Source organism: Balaenoptera acutorostrata, chromosome 10 (assembly GCF_949987535.1).
Source record: "Balaenoptera acutorostrata chromosome 10, mBalAcu1.1, whole genome shotgun sequence".
Lineage (NCBI taxonomy): Eukaryota > Metazoa > Chordata > Mammalia > Artiodactyla > Balaenopteridae > Balaenoptera > Balaenoptera acutorostrata.
The window spans coordinates 8,099,673-8,119,421 of record NC_080073.1 but is presented as its reverse complement, the minus strand read 5'-3'; the positions used below and the strand labels follow the sequence as shown (position 1 = coordinate 8,119,421).

At 48.2% G+C, this 19,749-nt stretch overlaps 1 protein-coding gene across 5 annotated transcripts in view; it reads right to left on the bottom strand.

Moving 5' to 3' along the window:
* SRGAP3 (SLIT-ROBO Rho GTPase activating protein 3) overlaps window positions 1–19,749 on the bottom strand; it is a 261,732-nt gene that overhangs the window by 42,200 nt on the left and 199,783 nt on the right. The window contains exons 11-15 of one of the 5 annotated variants that reach the window (XM_057555522.1): window positions 17,296–17,323; window positions 14,685–14,771; window positions 8,279–8,324; window positions 7,125–7,185; window positions 5,330–5,407 (exon numbers count right to left, since the gene is read on the bottom strand). In XM_057555522.1, coding sequence (XP_057411505.1) covers window positions 5,330–5,407; window positions 7,125–7,185; window positions 8,279–8,324; window positions 14,685–14,771; window positions 17,296–17,323 — 300 coding nt within the window. Of the gene's footprint in view, window positions 1–5,329; window positions 5,408–7,124; window positions 7,186–8,278; window positions 8,325–12,245; window positions 12,349–14,684; window positions 14,772–17,295; window positions 17,324–19,749 lie in introns of all 5 variants that reach the window. The other 4 variants (XM_057555523.1, XM_057555524.1, XM_057555525.1 and 1 more) reach the window with 4 other exon arrangements.

The window sequence follows — 19,749 nt, the reverse complement described above, 5'->3', positions numbered from 1 at the left end:
CACACACACACACACACACACACACACACACACACACACACACACACACACACACACACACAGGCATAATGACTGATTGCTTAGAATGAGTTCCTCTAGGATTACCTTTTTTTCTCTAAATCAGTTTTTTCTTTAAATTTAAGCTTCAGTTTTGAGTCACTTAGTTGGCTGTTGCATCAAATGATTCTTTGGTTTTACAGGTTGCCTCCCAGTGATGCCAGATGGGATCAGCACAGCCCCAGTTGCCAGCTGCTAATGCCTATAAAATACCATCTTCCCCAAAGGAGAATCATTTAAGAGTTCTTTGGACTTCATCTTCAAAAGTAGCCAAAGAATTCAAGTGACAGGTTATCCCAGAAAATCTTTTGCAGTTAGTGAACTTAAGGTATAAGTAAGAACATTCAGAATACCACACACACAGTTTAGGTGATCTTGGTATAGTGGTGGGACAGCAGTGATTATAAAATGAAAGTAATTAACATGTACATGCTCTGCTGGGGGAGACTAAAGCGAAACAGGTGCTCAGCCTAGAAAAACATTTCTCAGTGGATTTCCTATGAAGTCAATGTGTCTTGGGTTTAACTTTGAAACAAATTTAAAAATTTAAAAACTGGAAAAAAAAAAAAGAAAATGCTTCCCCCACAAGACTTTCTCATGAGGAGGGAAGAGAGAAAACATAAAATATATATATATATATATATTGCCTATACTGATATAGCACTTTTCAAGTGAGAAGCACACTGGCACATGTGATCTCTCTTAATCCTCACAGCAGCACAGCACGGCACCAAGTGGGCATGGTCCCAGCACCACCCCTCTCACCTGCAAGAAAGCTGAGGCCCCAACAAATGAAACAACTTGCTCATGTAGTCAAAAACAGACACCAGCAGCTCCCAGGTCTCGTAATGCCTGGGAGATATTCCTTCTTCTACCTGTGGTTTTCAATTCTATCTGCTGCCTGTCTGCCTGCATGCCTATCTATCTATCTATCTATCCATCATCTTCCTTCCTTCCTTCCCTCCCTCTCTCCCTCCTTCCTTTACAGTAGAATCTCAACTTTTTTGTTTTTCAAGAAAAGTGTTCCCATGGATGAGCAAAGCTGCCTTAGTTGAATTTAGAGAAAGGTGCAAGCCCTACCTTCTCAGCTTCCCTCTTTATCCCAGGAGCAGCCCTTGAAGCCCCTCTGAAGGACCGTAAGAGTTTGAAAACTCTGCGCTGTATTAAGCTGTTCCCCTAGTGCACCACACGTTACTCTTGTGGTCTCATGATCACATAAAGCACATAAAATAGAAGCACAAGGATTTTATTTCGTCCATATAAGCTCTCCTTGTTAAGTATGGTTAACTTATTGACCACACACACACACACACACACACACACACACCATCCATTCTTGCTCTTCCTCCCACAAGGCACTTCGTCCATAAAAGGAGCCATCCAAACAGTCCTTCCTCCTAGCCCAGGCCTTTGGCTCTCTGCAAGGGTAGCCAATTTGGGCTCCAGAAATGAATGGAATTCCAGAGTTCAAGATGAGCAGGATGGTGTATGTGAATGATGGCTTCCTCCAGGAGGAGAATTAGAGCTAAAATTCCAGGCCAGTCCAAGAGAAAGCTAGTTCCCACTTTTCTAGCTAGTTTCCCGGGGAGGGAGGCAGAATTATTACCAAACAGCCCTGCCTGCAGCCTGCTCCCAGCCAGGTCGCCGCAGCATTGCCTAAGGGCTGAAGGCAGGCTGCACCCAGGGCAGAGTGAACACACGGTGGGTGTGTGCTCACAGCTCTAGGGGAACGTGCTGCTGGATGGGGGCATGGCAGGAAGCCCGCAGGTCGTCTCTCCAGGGCAGGTCTCTGCGGCCAGGATCCTCCCAGCTCCATCCCGAGGCTCTGCAACGTGACAACCCCTCCCTGTGTCTCCCGCTCACACCCCTCTTCCTGGGGTAGGAAACAGATCTGAGAAGGGCCACATCCAGAGTCTAGAATGTGTCAGATCCTACATGCCATAATTTCAGCCCCAAATCCAAACCCTATGTTGATTTGAGCACAGTGAAAGGACCTTTGACTCCCTTTCCAGCCGCCCTTCCACATGAGGCGAGAACGCAGGCAGCTCTCTCACCTTCTACATACCAAGAGGACAGGGGATTGGTTTGTGGGGAAAACAGAGAGGCAAAAAACTAGCCTGGGAGACAACAGCAAACCACAGCTCTCTCCACAGCACAGCTGCTGATTCCTGCTTTTCCATGATGTTTTCTCCTTTATTTTGCCAGAAGATTACAGAAAGATCTCAAAACTTGAGTGCTGAGTTTGAGATTTATTGACAGCAAAATATAATAATAAAAATCATAATCCCAACTAAAACCCTGGTTGACTCATGTCAGAAGAGAAAGAAAGTGGGTTTAGGAATAATAAGCCAAAAATGGATTTCCAACATGTAATTTTTCAGAAGCTTAAGGAAAAGAGGTCTGTGCTCCTTTCAATAGCCTTCTTCAAGGAGCGTAGGCAAGAGCTTCGCCCAAAGAGAGAAAGAAAGGGGCCAAGGAGGAAAAGACCCATGTCTGTTTGAACAAGTGGCAAAGGACAGGCACCCTGCAGGGATTAGAGGGTTTAAAGTTTTAAAAATAAAAGGAAGAAAGGAAAAACACACAATGTACTGGTTTGGAGAGAAAGTCCCATCACAAGTTAGAGCAGGTGGGCCGCAAGGAGTGGGCTCGGGCCGCTCGCTGCCAGGGGCTGCGGAGAACACAGCGGCGAGCCAGGGAGAGGGAAGCTGGTTTCAGGAGAGTGGGGAGGAGGTGCCCAGAGGGTCAGCCAGGTCAGGAACCCAAACCCAGGGCCGGTGGGTGGTGAATGTCAAGAAACAGAAAGTAATGCATGTGAAATCTGGGTACCAGCCGGCCCGGAGAAGCCAGAAAGGGTTTTTCTAAAAGAGACATCCCAGGAACTATTCTTTTAGAATAAGCCGTGCTCCCGTGTAGGCTCGGGTGGAGCAGAAGGACGAAGCGGGCAAGGGAATGAGATTCATCCCGGAACGGGGGTGAGAGGGAGAGGCGCCAACTGCACACGTGAGGCAAAGAAAAAGCAGAAAACAATTTTTGCAGCTGAGGTTTGGGTCAGGTGATCTCTTCGCTCCAAGGAGCAGAGAACTCTAATTTGCACAAATACCCTTCCAAGGCACCTGAGCAAGTAACAGAAGGTGCTGACCTTAGAAATCACGTTCGGGAAGGAAAGGAAGCAGCGCTGCTGGGGTGGGGATTGGGTCTGGCTGCCTGGTACGGCAAGGTACTTACTTACAAGACACTGGCAAGTAAGAAAACACAAGGGGGAGCGGTCACCGGGCTGGAGGCACCAGGCAGTTTACTCATGACATACAAGGAATCCTCTCTGATGGGATAAGCCCGGGAGGATGGAACCAGCAAAGGGTCCAGACCACGGCTCTGCTCACTTACAGTGAACACAGGGCAGCAGGGGTGTTAAGGAGTTGGGGGAAATAAAGAAGCCAAACCCTGGCTGGGCTGTCTGTCGTTGCCAAGAGAAGCTCAGGGAAATGATGAATGACACTTCTATCAGGGATGCTGAGGGGAGGATACCTCTTGCTTTGTGGGCTTTGCACATGCTGTTCCCTTGGTCTGGAATGCCCTCTCCCTGCTTCCCCTGACTCTTACTCTTCAAGCCTCAGCTTAGGCATTTCCTCTTCCAGGAAGCCTTTCGAGGCTTTGCTATTCCTCCCCCTTCCACCCAAGCTGGGCTAAGGGCTCCCATGTTACCCAGCGCTTACTCCATCCTTGCGCTGACCGTGCTGTTTACTAAACCGGTTCTCTGCTAGCAGTGACTTGTCTGTTGTTCCTATCATATTGCCAGGCCCTAGTCCATTACCCAGTGCAGTGCAGGGCTCAATGCAGGCTTGTTGAGTGGATGAATAAATGCGTGAGTAGGAGCTTAGAGCAGGGCAATTCTGGGGCTCCCTGGTTCTAAGTACCCAAGATCCTGGAGTGGACTCCAAACCCTAAGCTCCCCAGGACCCTCCTCATGTGCCACTGAGAGCCACATCCAGCCCAATCCTGCTCTCCACACCCGGTTCCAAGCCAGAGTGCCTAGCGCTGCAAAGCTCTGTGCTGGGGGCTATGGTGGTGACTGCCTGGGGCTGACAGACTGCTTCCTCTACCCTGGAGCTAGATCTCAGGACGGAAGCGGGAGGATAGGGTGACGGTGAGTCTGCTCAGGAGGCAGCCCCTCCAGGGGAAGCCTGGCAGTAAGTCGGGAGAATTCTAGGGCTGGAGCCCCGGGGAGAGGCTTGCTCAGAGCACAACCAACAAGGACAAACCATACACCTTCCAAGGCTATTAGGAGGATTACATAGAAGAATGGGTAAGAAAGTGCTTTGTAAATTGGGATGTGATGTATTGCGGGGAAGTGGGTTTGGGATCGGGGTCCTCAGGCCAAACTTAGTACCTAACTACTCAGAGAAAAATGTAGTAAATCAGAGCTGAGGAGTAACTACGGAGATGGGATGCTTCCAAACGCTGTGAAACTAGAGGTGGAGATATTGCTTAGGATGCCCCACACTGGCTCTTCTTTCCTCCCTGGGATGGGCTTTGTTCAACAACCAGAGAGCGTGATGCTGGAAAATATTTCCTTGAACGGAAATGCACGGACTCTCAGTTTCACTGTAGCAGCAAGATATGTACTAGTATAAAAAGACAGAGGTTTAAGAAGAATTGAGCTCCTCCTGACCCTAGTAAGTCCTTACTTTGCTTGGACACTGCCACTGGCCATCTGTTCCCATCAGGGATCCCGAGGCCAAGGGAGGCTCAACCAAATAAGCCACATTCTGCTGGCCACTTCATTTCTGATAAGCTTTTATACCAAAGTGGGAACTAGGTAACCTCCCCGAGGGTGGGGGAGTATAGCTTTGCCAAAAACACTGCATAAAAAAGAATTAGGCAATTCTAAGCCACTCCATGTTATCTAGCTTCTTCCAACTTTTCTAAAACACAGCAGCCTTTACAGATTTGCACAATGATTCCAAGGCCCTCTTTCCCAGCAACCACTGTAGAGCCCACCAGAGAAAGTCACCCATGTGTGCTGGTAAATGTTCAACAGCTAGCTCTTTGGCGGGGAAAAGAAAAAGATCAAAGGTCTTAGTGTTTGCCAGTTTCTGTGGTGTAAATACTCCCACCTTGGCTGATTTCGAGCTACCAAGGTGAAGTCGCTGAAGGTGAAGTTGGGAAGAGATGTTGATACAAGCTGCCCCAGCACCACTGGCTCTAAGACATGCGTTAACACCCATCCTGGCTTCCTCTGGACACAAGCTGGAGATGATCACTCCACACCTACCTCTCTCAAAGGAATTTTTGATATCATTGACTTCAACCTGGGATCCTGGCACTCTGAAGATCCCTTGCTGCTGGAGTCCTAAAAGAAATAAACAAAAAAAGAAAGAGAAAATGCCTTGAGCTCATCAGACCACTGGGAACACGAAGACTCTCCCCACTGCTTGCCTCTTTCTCCCGCCATCCTTTGTAACAGAGTCATTCCCAGTGACCGTCTCCTGGCAGAAGCCCAAAAGGAGCCTTTGCGATGAACTTCAGCTGGTCCAAATACTCAGTCACATTCTGCTTCATATGTCTAGGGTCTCTTGTTTGGCTTGAAGGAAACAAGATGTTTATATCAACACTGGACCAGTGAATGACTTCCACTCTAACCCACAGGCTAGCTCAATCAAATAACTGGGTAGTGAATGCTGCCTAGTGCGTTCATCAGTTGCACTGGTCCCAAGTAGCTTGGCCTGAGTTTACAAATGCCGTCGGAGTTTAACAGCCACAGAGATTTTGAATGAGAATGATTAATGCCACTCCCTCAACCATTCCCTCGCCCATCACAGACATTGTCTTCCTTCAAGAAAATCTAGAGTCTAGAGTGCATGCTGGCTTGGGATCAAGGAGTTTGGGGGACGTTAACTTATTGAAGAAGGACAATCTCATTTTTTATGTGTTTCTACAAGGCCATAAAAAAGAGGAGACCTTGATACCTGACACAGCAGTAACAACAAAACAGCAACCTATTAGATTGAAGGAATTAGAGGGCTTCCCTCATCTGAAAAGGGAATTAAGACTGGGATCCTTTCCCTGAGATTCAGTTTTTCTGTATGAAACAACTCTCCACTTTATAATTCAGGAAAGTGTTTACCCTTAAAGGCAGGCTTTAGTTAAAGTTTGGTTTGTACATATAGTATGTGCTCAATAAACGTTGTTCATATTTCTTTCGTTAACCAATGCTGAATTTCTACCACCTGTGTCTCTTACCCCATCCTCTTGGCTCATTCCTGTCCAGTCACGCTGGCCTTCTTTCCCATATTAGGCCTTGACACTCGCCATTCTCTCCACCTGGACTGCATGGCTGGCTTCTTCTACTCAAATATCACCCCCTCGGAGACGGCTCTCCTTACAACCTTAGCCAAAGCAGGCCTGCCCCCCTCCAGCCATTCTCTATCCCCTTTAATTAGTTCCTTGGCATTATCACTATCTGAAATTATATTATTTGTCTCTCTGCTTGTTCATTCCCTTGCCCTTCTAATTGGTCATGTAAGCTACCTAGGGCCAGCATCCTACCTGTCTGGTTCGTGGCTATGCTGCCATTGTCAAAAACAGTGCCTGCTATGCACTCTGGAAATATATTTTTGGAGGAATGAATAAATGAATAGATGGAGGCACAATTTAAGTGCTGGGGACACCATGTAGCAAATCCCAGACACTCTATTTCCTCCATGGAGCTTACCACAGTCTAGCAGGATTAACTGATCAGTTGACCAACCTCATTCAGCGCTCAAAGTGCAGAGCTCTGGGCTCGGGTGGGAGCAAAAAAGGAACTAATACAGTTCTCCCATGTGCCCTCCCTGCTCCTCGGTTCTCCTAGTTCCTGGGTCTTCTCACCACCACTTTCAGTTCCGCTGACACACAAGGCTCAATAGACAGCACTCCAGACAGCAGCTGTTCTATGGAACGTTTTCCCTCTCAGAAGCAGAGCAGCAACGGGAAATCTTCCCAGATGAATTTGAATCTCATTTCTTATGAGAGCAGCCTAGCACCTGTTCTGGAAAGAGCTGAAAACACTGCCCTGAGATCAAGCTTACCGTATAAATTGATGTATCTGATGCAGCTCTCGACGACCAGTGGTATAGCTTGTCCTGAATCCTTAAGAAAAAAAGTTGTGAGTTGTATTGGACTTGGCAACCACCACAGGAGAGAAGACACTGCAAACACAGATTATGAACTCAAGCCAGAATATTAGTACCATTGGATTAGTAGGAAAACAAGCAAGGAACCACTAATTCTAAAGTCTCCACAAACAGTTAAAATAGAAAGTCTTCTGTGATTGCAGAAAAGCCATAGCTGTGATCATTTTAAAGAAATGCTCTGTCTTCCTGCTCAGCTGGGAAGGAATCAGGGCTCAGGAGGCCTGATAGGCACATCAGGGAAGGCGAGGGAGCCCACCGGCTGGAGGGGCTGGAATCCGCCCTCGAAGACTTCTCTGCCTCCCGCTGCCCTCAGCCCCATCTCAACTCTCTTCTCCCAGCGCTCAGGGCAGGATCAAGGCCTCTGCCTAGTACTGTAGGACCTGCTGCCAGAATTAAGAAGGACACACCATGGGGGAAGCAAGGCTGGCCCCAGGGGTCATTTTGAGCTCGGAGAAGGGAAGACCAATTCTACTCACAACGTAACAACCTAAACATCTAGACAGATATTTGTTTAAACACATTACAAGGAAAAGTTCTAGAAACAGCTAACGTCAGCCACTGACCACTGAGTGGCAACCTTAGTCAGAAAGGCTGAATAAGATGCAGTTCTAAATACACGCATCTGGGGTGTGAATGTATTTTCAATTATATTTTCCTAGACTGGCCCACGGCCCCAGAGAGCTGGGCAAGGGATAATTTTCTTTCGGATCCCATGATTGGTTGACCTCTCTGCTATTTCAGGCCACTTACAGAGCATAAAATTTTTTAAAAACTCTCTTTGAAAAGGGGCCAAATTAAGCACTAGCCTCCTCAGAAGGTGAGGAAGCAATGAGGCATATGTAATATGCTCATGTAAAGGGACAGAGAAAAAACCATGAATTTGGATGCTTTCGTGGCTCCTCCACACCCCACCTGCAAATTCTTTCCTTGATTAACTACAGTCACAGAGAGGATAATAAAGTGGACTCATTGGCAACAGGCAAGGCGGGCCCTGTGCTACAAGTCAGGGCTAAAGACAGGTTCCACCCAGTTAAATGGGGCTGACGGACCTTTCCAGTAAATACCTGGTTCCTGGTTCGAGCATTTCTTCTTCCTCTGATAACAAAAAATAAACAGGCAGCAGAGCAGAAGAAAAAGAGAAGATTACGCAGAAGTAATAAGACCAGTTAGAGCAAGCAGCTCCTTCAGAGTCCGGGAACGCCGAAATGCAATGGCAGCCAGCAGAGGTCCGGGGAGACGGCAGGCGACCTGTGGGCCCAGTGGAGCTCTGGACCTGCCCGGCCAGCCTTCCAGGGTGGCTGCCTCGGACGCCAGGGGGCAAAGGGGCCTCTTTCAGTCCTTGTCAAAGGGCAGGAACGGTGTGTACTGAACACTTGCTTCACCCCAAGTCTAGCTTCTCCTCAACACGGGGGCTGTTTATTCACCAACGGTGAGAGCCCACCTAAGACCCCTTAAGGTTAGCCCAGCCACCCACAGAAAAGGAGGGACACACGCCCTCAGGTGTCTACTGTGACACTGTCCCTGCAAGTCAGCTCAGGAAACCTCACTCTCAGCTCTTAGTTAACCAAGACCGTGTTTATCAGGTGCCCTCTGGATAGGACCAAACAGGATTCCATCTGGTTCCAAATTCCACACAGCTGCCCGTGCTTTCCTACCAAACACCTGGGGCAGCTTGTCCCAGGTACCCACTTGGCTTTGCTTTTATTCTGCCCACGGACCCTCACCCTGGCACTGAAAAAGCCTCAGGGAACCCAAAAGCTGACAAAGCCTGGAGGGAGGGAGGGCGGTGGAGTCAGAGAGGCTTCGTGATCGTGCGGGCAGAACCGGAGACTTTCCTTTCACTGAAGTCGCCCATTTGCAGGGGAGCACAGCCTCTTCTTCCTTCCCACACGTGCAGTGGGTCAGGCTCTGGGGTGCGTGCTGTGTCTCCTCCCGACTGAGAAACGGGAGGATGTGCGCCTGCTTGCTGGTGTCAGCCGTCCAGCCCCTGGCATCTCAGCAACTAGAATTTTCCTATGTCGACTAAGCCTACCTGAACCTAGGACAGCAGTGCCAGGTGATCAGACGGGGCCCCATGGGCACTCTCCGGAAAGCCCAGGCAGCACTAACAGCTAACATTTCCATGGTGTTTACTCTGCGCCAGGCAGAGCTCTAGAACCTGGCAGGTGTTACTCATCTGATCCTCGTCACACACTCAGAAGGTGGGTAATAATCATCCTCATTTTACTGAAACAAGGTAAGGACTCCCCCTGCCCCATCCCGAAGGTAGACCTCCTGGGCCTCAAAATTTATCATAATAAATTGGGCTTCCTTCTGTCCGAGAGAAGGGGGGAAAAAAATCAAGGATTTTGAAAAGAATCCATTCAGGTAAGGTCCTAGAAATTTATAAAAGTAACTCCAACTACATTTATCCGTCATTCTTGGGGATGATGCTTCCTTGTCCCTCTAAACCCTCATAATCATGGAGTTTCTGTGATGTTATTTTATTGAAAAGCCTTTCAGAGCTTTAGAATTTCAGAGCTGGGGATTCTTAGTTCACGCTGAATCTTCTTCCAGATAGCATGGGAATCATAAGAGGAAAATAAATTCCATTCCCAAAGGCTGAAGGACTGGATGCATCACACTGCCTTTTCATTTTCTGAGAGTTAACAATCCTTGAGGTTGGGGTCCCGCCGCTGCAGTGTGTCCCCACAGGGAGCTTAGAGTGGGCGCGCAGAAGAGCTGGCGGAATTGCACTGATGATGTGAGGTACAAGCACACGTGACTATAAAGAAATGCATTCGCTCAACAAACATACTTTTTTCAGTCAAACGGTCCCCTGAGGAGGCTGTGCTCTTATTCCAGCAACATGCTGCTGCCCAGTGCTCTGGGGTGTCCCTCTCTGGGGGCTCTTTTCAGAGCCAGTCCCCTAGTGTCCACTACGGCCTATGCCTCCTGCCATGTCGTGGCTCCAGTGGCTACAAAGCCGGGCTCTGATTGGCGCTGCTTTTCATTCCAAAGACCGGGGTGTCTGTTCTCAGACAAAGTTTTGGCACCGCTGACAAAGGTCCTGCTGCAGGCTCTCGGAAGACTCACCAGCTGCAGCAACGGCTATATATTTAGAATAAGGATGTGGCTTCCTGGTGACTACCTCCAAGGGGCAGACACTCCCGCGGTTGATGCATGACACTCGATCGTCATGCATTTTATGTAGGAGCTCTCCATTCAGAGACTGTTTCACTAAACAGAACACCTAACTTGCAAATGCCATCAGGTAAGAGCTCCTTCCAAGCGTCCTGACAGAGCACCTGTTTCCAAAGAGCTGAGCATATTCTGAAAGGTGTCTGTGTCTCTGGGCCTTTGCTCATTCTGTTCCTCCTCTCAGGGGCTCCTCCGTCCTCCCCTCTACCGTGCTCCGACCCGTCCTTCGAAGCCACCCAGGCCCCAGTGCTCACAGTTCTTCCTGCTCTGAGCTCTCACAGACCTTATTTCCATGGGGAATCAGTCACCAAGTGCTCATCCTGAATCATCTTCCACGTTCAGCTTTCTGTCAGAAACCTCCTGAGCAACATGATAAGCTCCTTGAGGGCAGAGAGAGTAGCAAATGGGCCTCAGTACCCTCTCAGCTCTGGAGTATGGCTTTTTCGAGAAGAAAGTCGTGTTGGAGCGAGGAGGGAGGATGAAGAAAGGGCTCTTGAGCCAGCCCCTCTTCCCATGACCTTCTGGATGGCAAACTGCTCACTCGGGTCCCCTCCAAACAGCACCCCTTCCCTGATGCACGCAGGAGCGCCCCTCCTTTTGGGGTCCTCCACACCTCCCTCCTCTGAGGCATCCTAGAGCGGCTGCTGCTGTTTCCCACCCCCGGGCAGTCCCAACCTGTGCCCTCCTTTTCCCCTTTCCCTTCCCCCACCGTCCCCCAGAACTCAGCTTACAGGCAGAGGGACCCAGGCTGGTCCTGCCTACCCCCTCCCATGCCTGAGGCCAACCCTCCCTGCCCGGCAAGTCCTGTGCGTGCCCTACATGAGGCCAGAGGATAGAGAGCCAGAGCGGGGGCAGCCTCAGCACTCCCAAAGTGTCGGCAGGGCCCGAGAACCTGTGCTTTTCTCCTGACTCTTATTTTCTGCAAAGGGTCTTCGTTAGATGGGGGCAGGCTTCCGATAACTGTCAGGGACCTTCCGCTGTTCCCCTAAGTAATGTTCAGAATGCATCTCCCCTTCCTCAAGTGTGTCCCCCACGTGCTGCCCTTTTCAACTCCATCACCATCTTAACTTGCCTTGAGCTGTTCTATCTGGAATGGCTTGATCCTGCACCCTTTGCAGCCAAGAAGCAAGAAGAGAAACTCACTGAGGTGAAAAGCTTTCTTTTTAGTTTAAGGTGTAAAGGATTAACCTGGAATTCTAAAGGGATTACCTCAGCTCTTTTCTCTTCTCCCAAACTGCCTAACAAGAAACAAAATTAGGTGGAAGGGTTGTCTCTCGTACAAATTGTATGTGTTGTGTTCCCTTGCTGGTATATTCTCAACTTTAAAAAATCACTTGTATAAAAACACTGTTACTCACAGGGCTTTTCTTTGTGTTGTTTCCAACCTGTCTCCTCCTGGGAGACGTGAGTGTGACTCAAGGCGAGGGGGTTTCTCTAACTGTCCCTCAGGCTGGTCAGGACTGCAGTTCCTGAAGCAGTGAAGTGGGGCTGGCAGGGACCACTGTCCGGCACGGATTCAGCGCCACCTGGATTTTACTGGGTCCCAGCACGATTGCAACCCTCCCCCAGGGCTGAGAATCAAGGGAAAGCACTTAGGAGCAACTGGTCAGAGGCAAAAGCAGCTCTGATTAGAAGCCCTCACTGAAGCTAAGAGCAGGCTGCCGGGAGGACCAGCTTGCCACGAGGCCTGGCCGAGGGCCCGGATTGAAAGTTCCAGTCCGTCAGTCGTTGGTAGGTCGGTAGGTTGGGGCAGGGCTGTTGGCCGGGGGAGGAGGTGGAGAAAGGCTGCCATTACATTGGGTGCATTCGCGGACTCCGTGGCTCCCCAGCAAGTACCTTAATGAACGCTTCCATACAGCCGTTAAATAGCTTATGGCTACACACTGAGAGAGGCCTAGGTCTCCTCATTTTCTGTGGTTTAGGGGGAAGACAGGGGGGCCTAGGGGAAAACGGAACAAAAGAAATCAAGAAAGCAACCAAGGTAAACATACAACTGGGAAAGACGCTCTTATGACCCACGACTGGAGGAGAACACAAAATGCAAATGGAAGGCCTGAACCCCCAGCGCATTGGTGTCCAATGCTCCATCTGAAGGCCTCTGGATGTTTAAGCGGGTCTTAATTTACCCACGGTGTCAGGCAGGAGTAACACAAATGTATTCTAAATCACAGGAGGGCACAGCACGTGTCCAGGAAACCATTGAAACTCCAATCAGGGCTGTCATCCCGCAAAGCTGACCAGATGGAGGGGGAATCAGGGGAGAGATGTAATCTGTAGCCCAAGAAAGCAAGAGACTTTCAAAGATGATTGGAAGGGTTAATTTTCATTATTTTGGCTTAAATGCATCACCAAGTCTCAACTCCCACTGTACCAGGGCACTGATCTTCCTAATGCCTCCTGGCATTTCAAATGCACTTGACTAATCTTTATTCCGTTGATCTAAGAGCCAGGCAATTATTATTCTTATTTTAGAGATGAAGAAATTGATGCCAGGAGGGAGGCTGCAGCTTCTTTGGGGTCCCCAGGGGACCCAGGATGATGATTATCTCCTGTCCTTTAGTCAAGTACACTTTCAGTTACAGTGTTTTCAAATCCATTATCACACTTAACATCAGCTCAACCTTGCGCGTGTGGTCCCATTTTACAGAGGCCTAAACTGAGGCCTAGACGGGGGAGGTGGCAGAGCTAGGCCCCAAACCCAGGCCTCTTTGGCTCCAATCCCAAGGTTTTTCCCAAAGGGTCTGTCATGGAGCCTTAGGGCACTTTCTCATTTCCAGCCAAAGACTCATCCATCCCATTAACCCTTGCCAGCGGAGGACCCGTGGGGTCAGGTTGAAAGTGTCTTGCTTGACTTTAGGATCTCCGTTCCCTGTGCTCCATCTCGGCCACAGGGAGGGGCGATCATACCACAGTTCACCAGCAACAGCGAAACAGCCACAAACACTGGACCAGTTTCCAGAGTTGCTCACATGCATATACCTGTGTTGGCTTATTTGCTCATCTTTCACCACCCAAGTTGGCCTGACTCAATGCTGCCAGCCTTCTAGGGCAAAGGGCTTTCTGAGGTTAGGAGGAGGGTCCCTAACCAAGAGACACAGTTCATTTGCAACTGGCTTCATTCATAATTTGAGAGGTACCAAGTGGAGACCAAGCCTGACACAGATAATGTCCATGCGTGATGAACACAGACCTGGGCCCACAAGCCTTGACTGATTTCTGTGAATGGGCAAGAAATCGTATGTGCCGTGGAGCCAGTCAAGGAGATAAGACTCATGCTGCCTTGCTCACTGGCCTCGTGGTGCCTGTCTCCCTCAGCAGGCCCGCCATCTAGGGAACTCGGATCAACTTCTAGGTGTCTGAATACTGAGCAAATGCTGCTAGCTCCAGGACATGCATGGGCAAAGACACAGTGGAATCCAAATCTCATGCCACCCAAACACTGGAACTAAAATAACAGGACAGACCAAAATTTTGCAAAGAAACAACAGGCAAGATTATTTTGAGCTCGTCTTGGATCTACGTCAATTTGGTTAGCTAAGTCCATGTCATTTCTTTTTCATAAGTTACTTATTTTTTGAGGATGTGGGTATGTGAGAGTGATATTTCTTACAACAGATCTGCTTTTGAATTTCCAAATGCCAAAAGAGAGTGCCAAAAATGTGACAGGGCCATAGGTTTTACGTATCATAACTGGAGGGTAGCAGCTGCACCACCTTGTTTCCATGGTGATTTGGGTTTCTGTTTTTGGACGTTCTCACATCATTTCCTTATCTCACACTGCATGATACCCTCACGACAACCCTGTGAGACAGGCAAAAACTATTAAACCTACTTTAAACATAAGGCAAACGAGCCCATGAGAGATTAAGAAACTTGCCCAAGGTCACGGGAATAGAATTCAGCTCTTCCTACTCCAGGTTCCGGTGTGATTATGGAAATTGGGAAATTGATTTTATCACAGAACATTCAGCAATAACATTAAATCATCTATTAAACTCTCATGGTCAGCAAGAGTACAGACTCTTAATGCAGGTGTTGGACACCCAATACCAAAAATATCTAGGGTGCCTTTAAAATTTATATCCTAAAATAAGTCCTAAGGATTTTTTTTTCCTTTAAGTTCCATAATTTCTGCCCAATCCAGAAAGCGAAGGACTGTTAGAACCGCATCAGGATTTCTTTCTTTCGTGTGGTGCTCTGTGCAGTGAGCGGAATCTCTGACAAGGAAACGTAGCTATCCCAACTTTGCATGACATCAAACTGATACCGACTTACTGAAGTGCTGGGTGGGGCACAAAGTGGGGAGCAGGGGGGCAGCTCAGCCAAGGAAAGTGGGGCAGCCTAAGCCTTCCATCTCTTCTGCTGCTCAGTTGCAGAGCAAAAGGAAAGAGAGAGAGAGAGAAAGAGGCAGGGAAAACAGGAACAGAGAAAGCCACGGAGAGGAAGAAAGAGAAACCAGAGACCAATGTCCCCTTTCTGCCTTTCAACCAAGATAAAAATTAACACGCGTTAGTAACACAGGAATTGGCCTCAAAATTATTCTGTGACCAGAAGGATGGTTATTTCCCTAGACAACCCAACAGACGTGGGTGTCGACATCCAAAATGGCGGCAATATTGTAGTTCAATGGTGGTCAGGCTCTTGGAAGCTGTGCGTGGGTGTGCATGGGGTTGCATCTGTTTGGACAAGAAATCTCAAGTGATTTCACTGCTAATCCAGACTTGGAGCGAGTCAACCTAGGTTAGGGAAGCCAGTCAATGGTTTGAATAACCATATCAAACCTTACATTTGCATCTGGCTTTGCCATTTACCATACGTCTTTCAAGTGCATTATTGCATCTGGTCAGCCTAATTACAGGGTTATTATGAATTGGGGCTATTCTAAGATAACGTTCTAAAGTATGAGAAAAAAATATACAATGTGTTGCAGCCCATGTGCAAAAATTGGTCTGTCTATACAAGGCCAGCAACAACTTGGCTGAGGGGACCTGCTCAAATAATCACCCAAAACGACACTGACCTTGGACAGGAAACTATGGCAGATAAAGAGGGCCACAGTATAGAAATAGCTCACCCAGGGCATTTAAGATAAATTTTAAAAACACTTCCAAGTTAGCAGTGCACTCCACAGTAAGTTAAAAATGATTTTTGGAAGTAAGAGGAAGCTTTTACTTTACTAAGAGAGTTGCCTTTGACCTTGGCCAAGGGCCAAAGTGCAGATGGCTGGATTTGCAGCTTAGTGCAGTGTATCTAAGTGGGAGGTCTGTAATCCTAGCTTGGATTTCCCAGGCCCTAGGTCAAAGAGGGTGTGGAAGACAGCATCTCAGAGGGCTTTATTTAAAAAAAAAACAAACAAAACCTCTCAACTTTTCTCTAAGGAAGACCCTGGGACCTTGCTAAGGGTTTGATTACAGATCTCTCCTACAATCTGCTGGAACCATCTTCTCCCACATGAGTTCTAGGAACTAGGAGGAAGTGAGGGATGGCTCAATTCATCCCCCATCTGTTTCATTATTTGCAGACTTTGGTGTAAAATGTGGCTTCTGTTGTTTTAGGACTATGACAACACTCTTGCAATAGGTAAGTAAATAAATAAATAAATAAATAAATAGGAGTTTGTTTCTAAAAGGTTCTTAGAAAGTAACCCTGCACATCTGCTGACCCATGTGCTGGGAGGGCCTCGCCTGGTATCATGAATCATCCCAATGTCCGGGGACTGCCGGGGCCTAGAGGAACAGCTGCACGGGCTAAGCTTCTGGAGAGCCCTCAGTCTTCCCCCACCCTGGGCCAGCAAACTGAAAACCCCAGAGCTTTCCAAGCCTTTTCCCAGCCAACTCCCTTCCAGATGAGGCGGGAGTTAAGGGTTCATCCTCCCTCTTGCCAAGTAGGACAGCTTTCCAGGATTCTGGGCCACTGGGAAGAACTTGTGGGAAAAGGATGTCTTTGGGTCACTGGGCCCAGAATGAGGCAGAAGTAGCTCTCAATGGCCACATGATGGAAAAGTGCAGGCTTCTGGGCCACCAGCTCAATTCAACTTGGGCAGTGGGACAGGCGTTGCTGGGAACACGGAAATGGATGGGCTCTAAGGAACCCGGGCAGCGACAGGGCTGCTTATGGACCTAAACTCGCCGCAGGTAGAGGAAAGGTCCAGTCCTGAAGCCAGCCTCTCAGCTACCAGCTGCTGAGTGAAAGTGTTCACTGGTTCTGGTCTGCTCAGGGAAAAGCCCAGAGGATAACGTTGAGCGAGCTGGAGAGAAAGCAGAAGCTGCCCACTATTACTTCCCCCACCAGGGGCTCTGCCATCAGGCCATCCCAGTGCTGCGAGGTCCAAAGCCAGGGCAGGCAGTAGCGAGCGTCTGCGCGCGCTCGCGTGGATATGCGCATGCGTAGGCCCGGTGGTGTGCGGTTCCAGCCAAACCCGGAGCCTTGGCAAACTGGGACCCAGGGCTGGGCCCCACGCCTCGGCGGTTTGCTCAGCAGCCATAGAACGGATGGGGAGACAGGTGGGCAGCTACCCCACAGCCTCTGGCTTCTCCTGGTTGCCCTCGGCCGCTCTGCAATATATATTACCTTCCCGTCCTCCCACCAGATGGATAGCAACGAGGGACGACACCCACTTCCCACAGCAGCTCTGAAAGGCCCCCTCCCCATCACCAGTCTAACGCTGGAACCAGCAGAGCAGCCAAAAGACCTTTGCCTTCCCTCTCAGCACAGCCACACCCCCGTGGGGACACGGGCGAGGCGCTGTCCCCTCTAAGACTCCTCCGCTGCCCTGAGCTCCAGCACTGTCTCGCCACCTCCCCGCCTGTCCTGCTCCTCCCCCTCCCCCCTCCTCCCACTGCCCACTCAGGCAGCAGGTGAAGGAAACAAGATGCACCGCTCTTACCTGGTTGTACCGCATTCTGCTCTCTCCCCTGGAAAGAAAAGTGTACATTGATTTAATTGTTGGTTTTGTTTTCATTTTTGTTGGTTTATTTTATTTTTGAGCGGAGAACATTCATCTTTTTCTAAAAACAAGAAACAACACCTTAACTTAATTATTTGTGAAATGGGAAATCTTATTATGCCTAAGGTATGTTCTGTTACCAAGAACTGAGTCTTATTAAATCCTCAATGCCTCCTATTTGTAGGGCCATGTTCACATATATTTCATTTGTTATTGTTCCTACACAGTTTTTTTTTTCAGCGGTTCTCAAACTACAACCTGCTGACCACTGGCATCAGAATCTTCTGGAACTCTTGTCAAAAATGCAGAGTTTTTGGCTCTTTCCTGGATAAGGACCCAGGAATCTGCACTTTGACAAGCACTCCCGGTACTCTCTTCTATGCATACCCCAGCTCGAGAGCTCATGCACTGCTTTATGTCCACAAAGGTTTACTGAGCACCTGTCATGCCTGGCACTGAAGGGTATCAGCCATAAGACACCTTCTGTTGTTACTCAACCCCCCAAGCACCCACCCCCAGCCCTCCTGCCTTCATCCTCAGCTGAAGACCTTCTCGCTTCCTTCACTGGAAAACAAAATCAATAAGACAGGGTCTCTGGGTACCACCATGAGACCTACCCACCTACCTGCGCCTGCCCACTCCCCTGCTACCTCCTTTTCCCAGTGCTCTGGAGGAAGCATCCTGCTTCTGCTAAAACCCAGACCCCGTGCTGCAGGTCCCATGCCCTTGGCCCTTTTCAGGGGCTTTGCTTCTGCAAGTGTCTCCCCTCTCTCTAGCATCGCCAGTCTCCTCTCTTCTGGATCATTTCCATCAGCGTATCAACACGTACACTGGATATATCCAACCTGCCTTTTAAGCCTCCCCTTGACCCCATTTCTCCTCTAACTCAATCTCCATTTCTCAGCTCTCCTTTCCAGCAAAACTTCCTGAAGGAGCTCTGTTTGGAGTCCCTGTCGCTTCCTCCTCTTGCCTTACTGCAGCTGGCTTTTGTCCTCACCACTCCACGGAGACTGCTCTGTGCGGCTGAACCCAATGTCTCCTCTGCTCTTACCTGACTGCTCAGCACTCAGCACTGCCTACCTCAGTTAATCACTCCCTTCTTCTTATAAAGCTTTTTCCTCTTGATTTTCGTGACTCTGTACACTTTCCAGGTGTCCTTCCTGCCCTACAGGCTGTTCCTCAGTTTCTCTTGTTGTCTCCTCATCTGTCCACACTCTAACCTCTAAATATTGGAATGCCCCCAGGATGCAAACTGGGTCTCCTACCCACCCTCTCTAGGTGATCTCAAATGCTTGCTGAGACTTCCTAACTTAATCTCCAGATCTTACATTTCCCTGGAATTACAGACTCATATCCACTGCCCTCTTTTTTAATTATTGAGGTATAATTTACATATAAAATTCACACATTTAAAATGTATAATTCAGTGATTTTTAGTAAATATTCAAAGTTGTGCAACCATCACCACAACTCAATTTTAGAACATTTCCATCACATTGAAAAGATCCTTTGTGCTGATCTATAGTCACTCCCTCTTCCCATCTCCAGCCTATGGCAACCACTCATCCACCCTCTGTCTCTATAGATCTGCTTATTCTGGATATTTCATAAAAATAGAATCATACAATATGTGGTCTTTTGCATTTGGCTTCTTTCACCGAGCATAATGCTTTTGAGGTTCATCCACAGCATGATTCAGTACTTCATTATTTTTATGGTGCAGTAGAGAACCTCTAAGCCAGTGCTGTCCCATGGAAATATAATGCAAGCCACAATTTCTAGTAGCCACATATAAAAAGTAAAGAGAAACATGAAAGATTAATTTTAATGACACATTGTATTTAATCTATCAAAAATATTTCAATATGTATCAATATAAAAATTAATAAGATATATATATATTACTAACTCTTTGAAATCTGGTGCTCGTTTTACACATCTCAATTCAGACTAGCCACGATTCAAGTGTTCAATAGCCGCATGTGGCTTGTGGCCACCATATTGGACAGAACAGCTCCAGACCCTAGAATCCCATCTAGCATTCACATGAAGGGACTTTATTAAAAAAAAAAGAACAGAGCATTTATGTTTCTCTATTGTTTCAGAAAACAATGCTGAATGGGGAGAAAAATGAGGGGAGGAAGAGAGTTAGAGAAGTCCGAGAATAAAACTTGGAGCGAATCAGCACACAATTCCTTAATTCCTGACCAAAGCCACAAGCAGTTACAAGAGTGACTGCAGCTGGCTGAACTGAAGCCAAAGCAGGAAAGGAGAAAAGTTAGGTAAAACAGGAAAATTTGCTCTGCTTAATTTGATTGTGTGTCTGGGGTCTGGGGCAAATTCCTACCAGACATCAATTTGAGCTAAATTTTCACGTAGATCTAAGACCCTGAG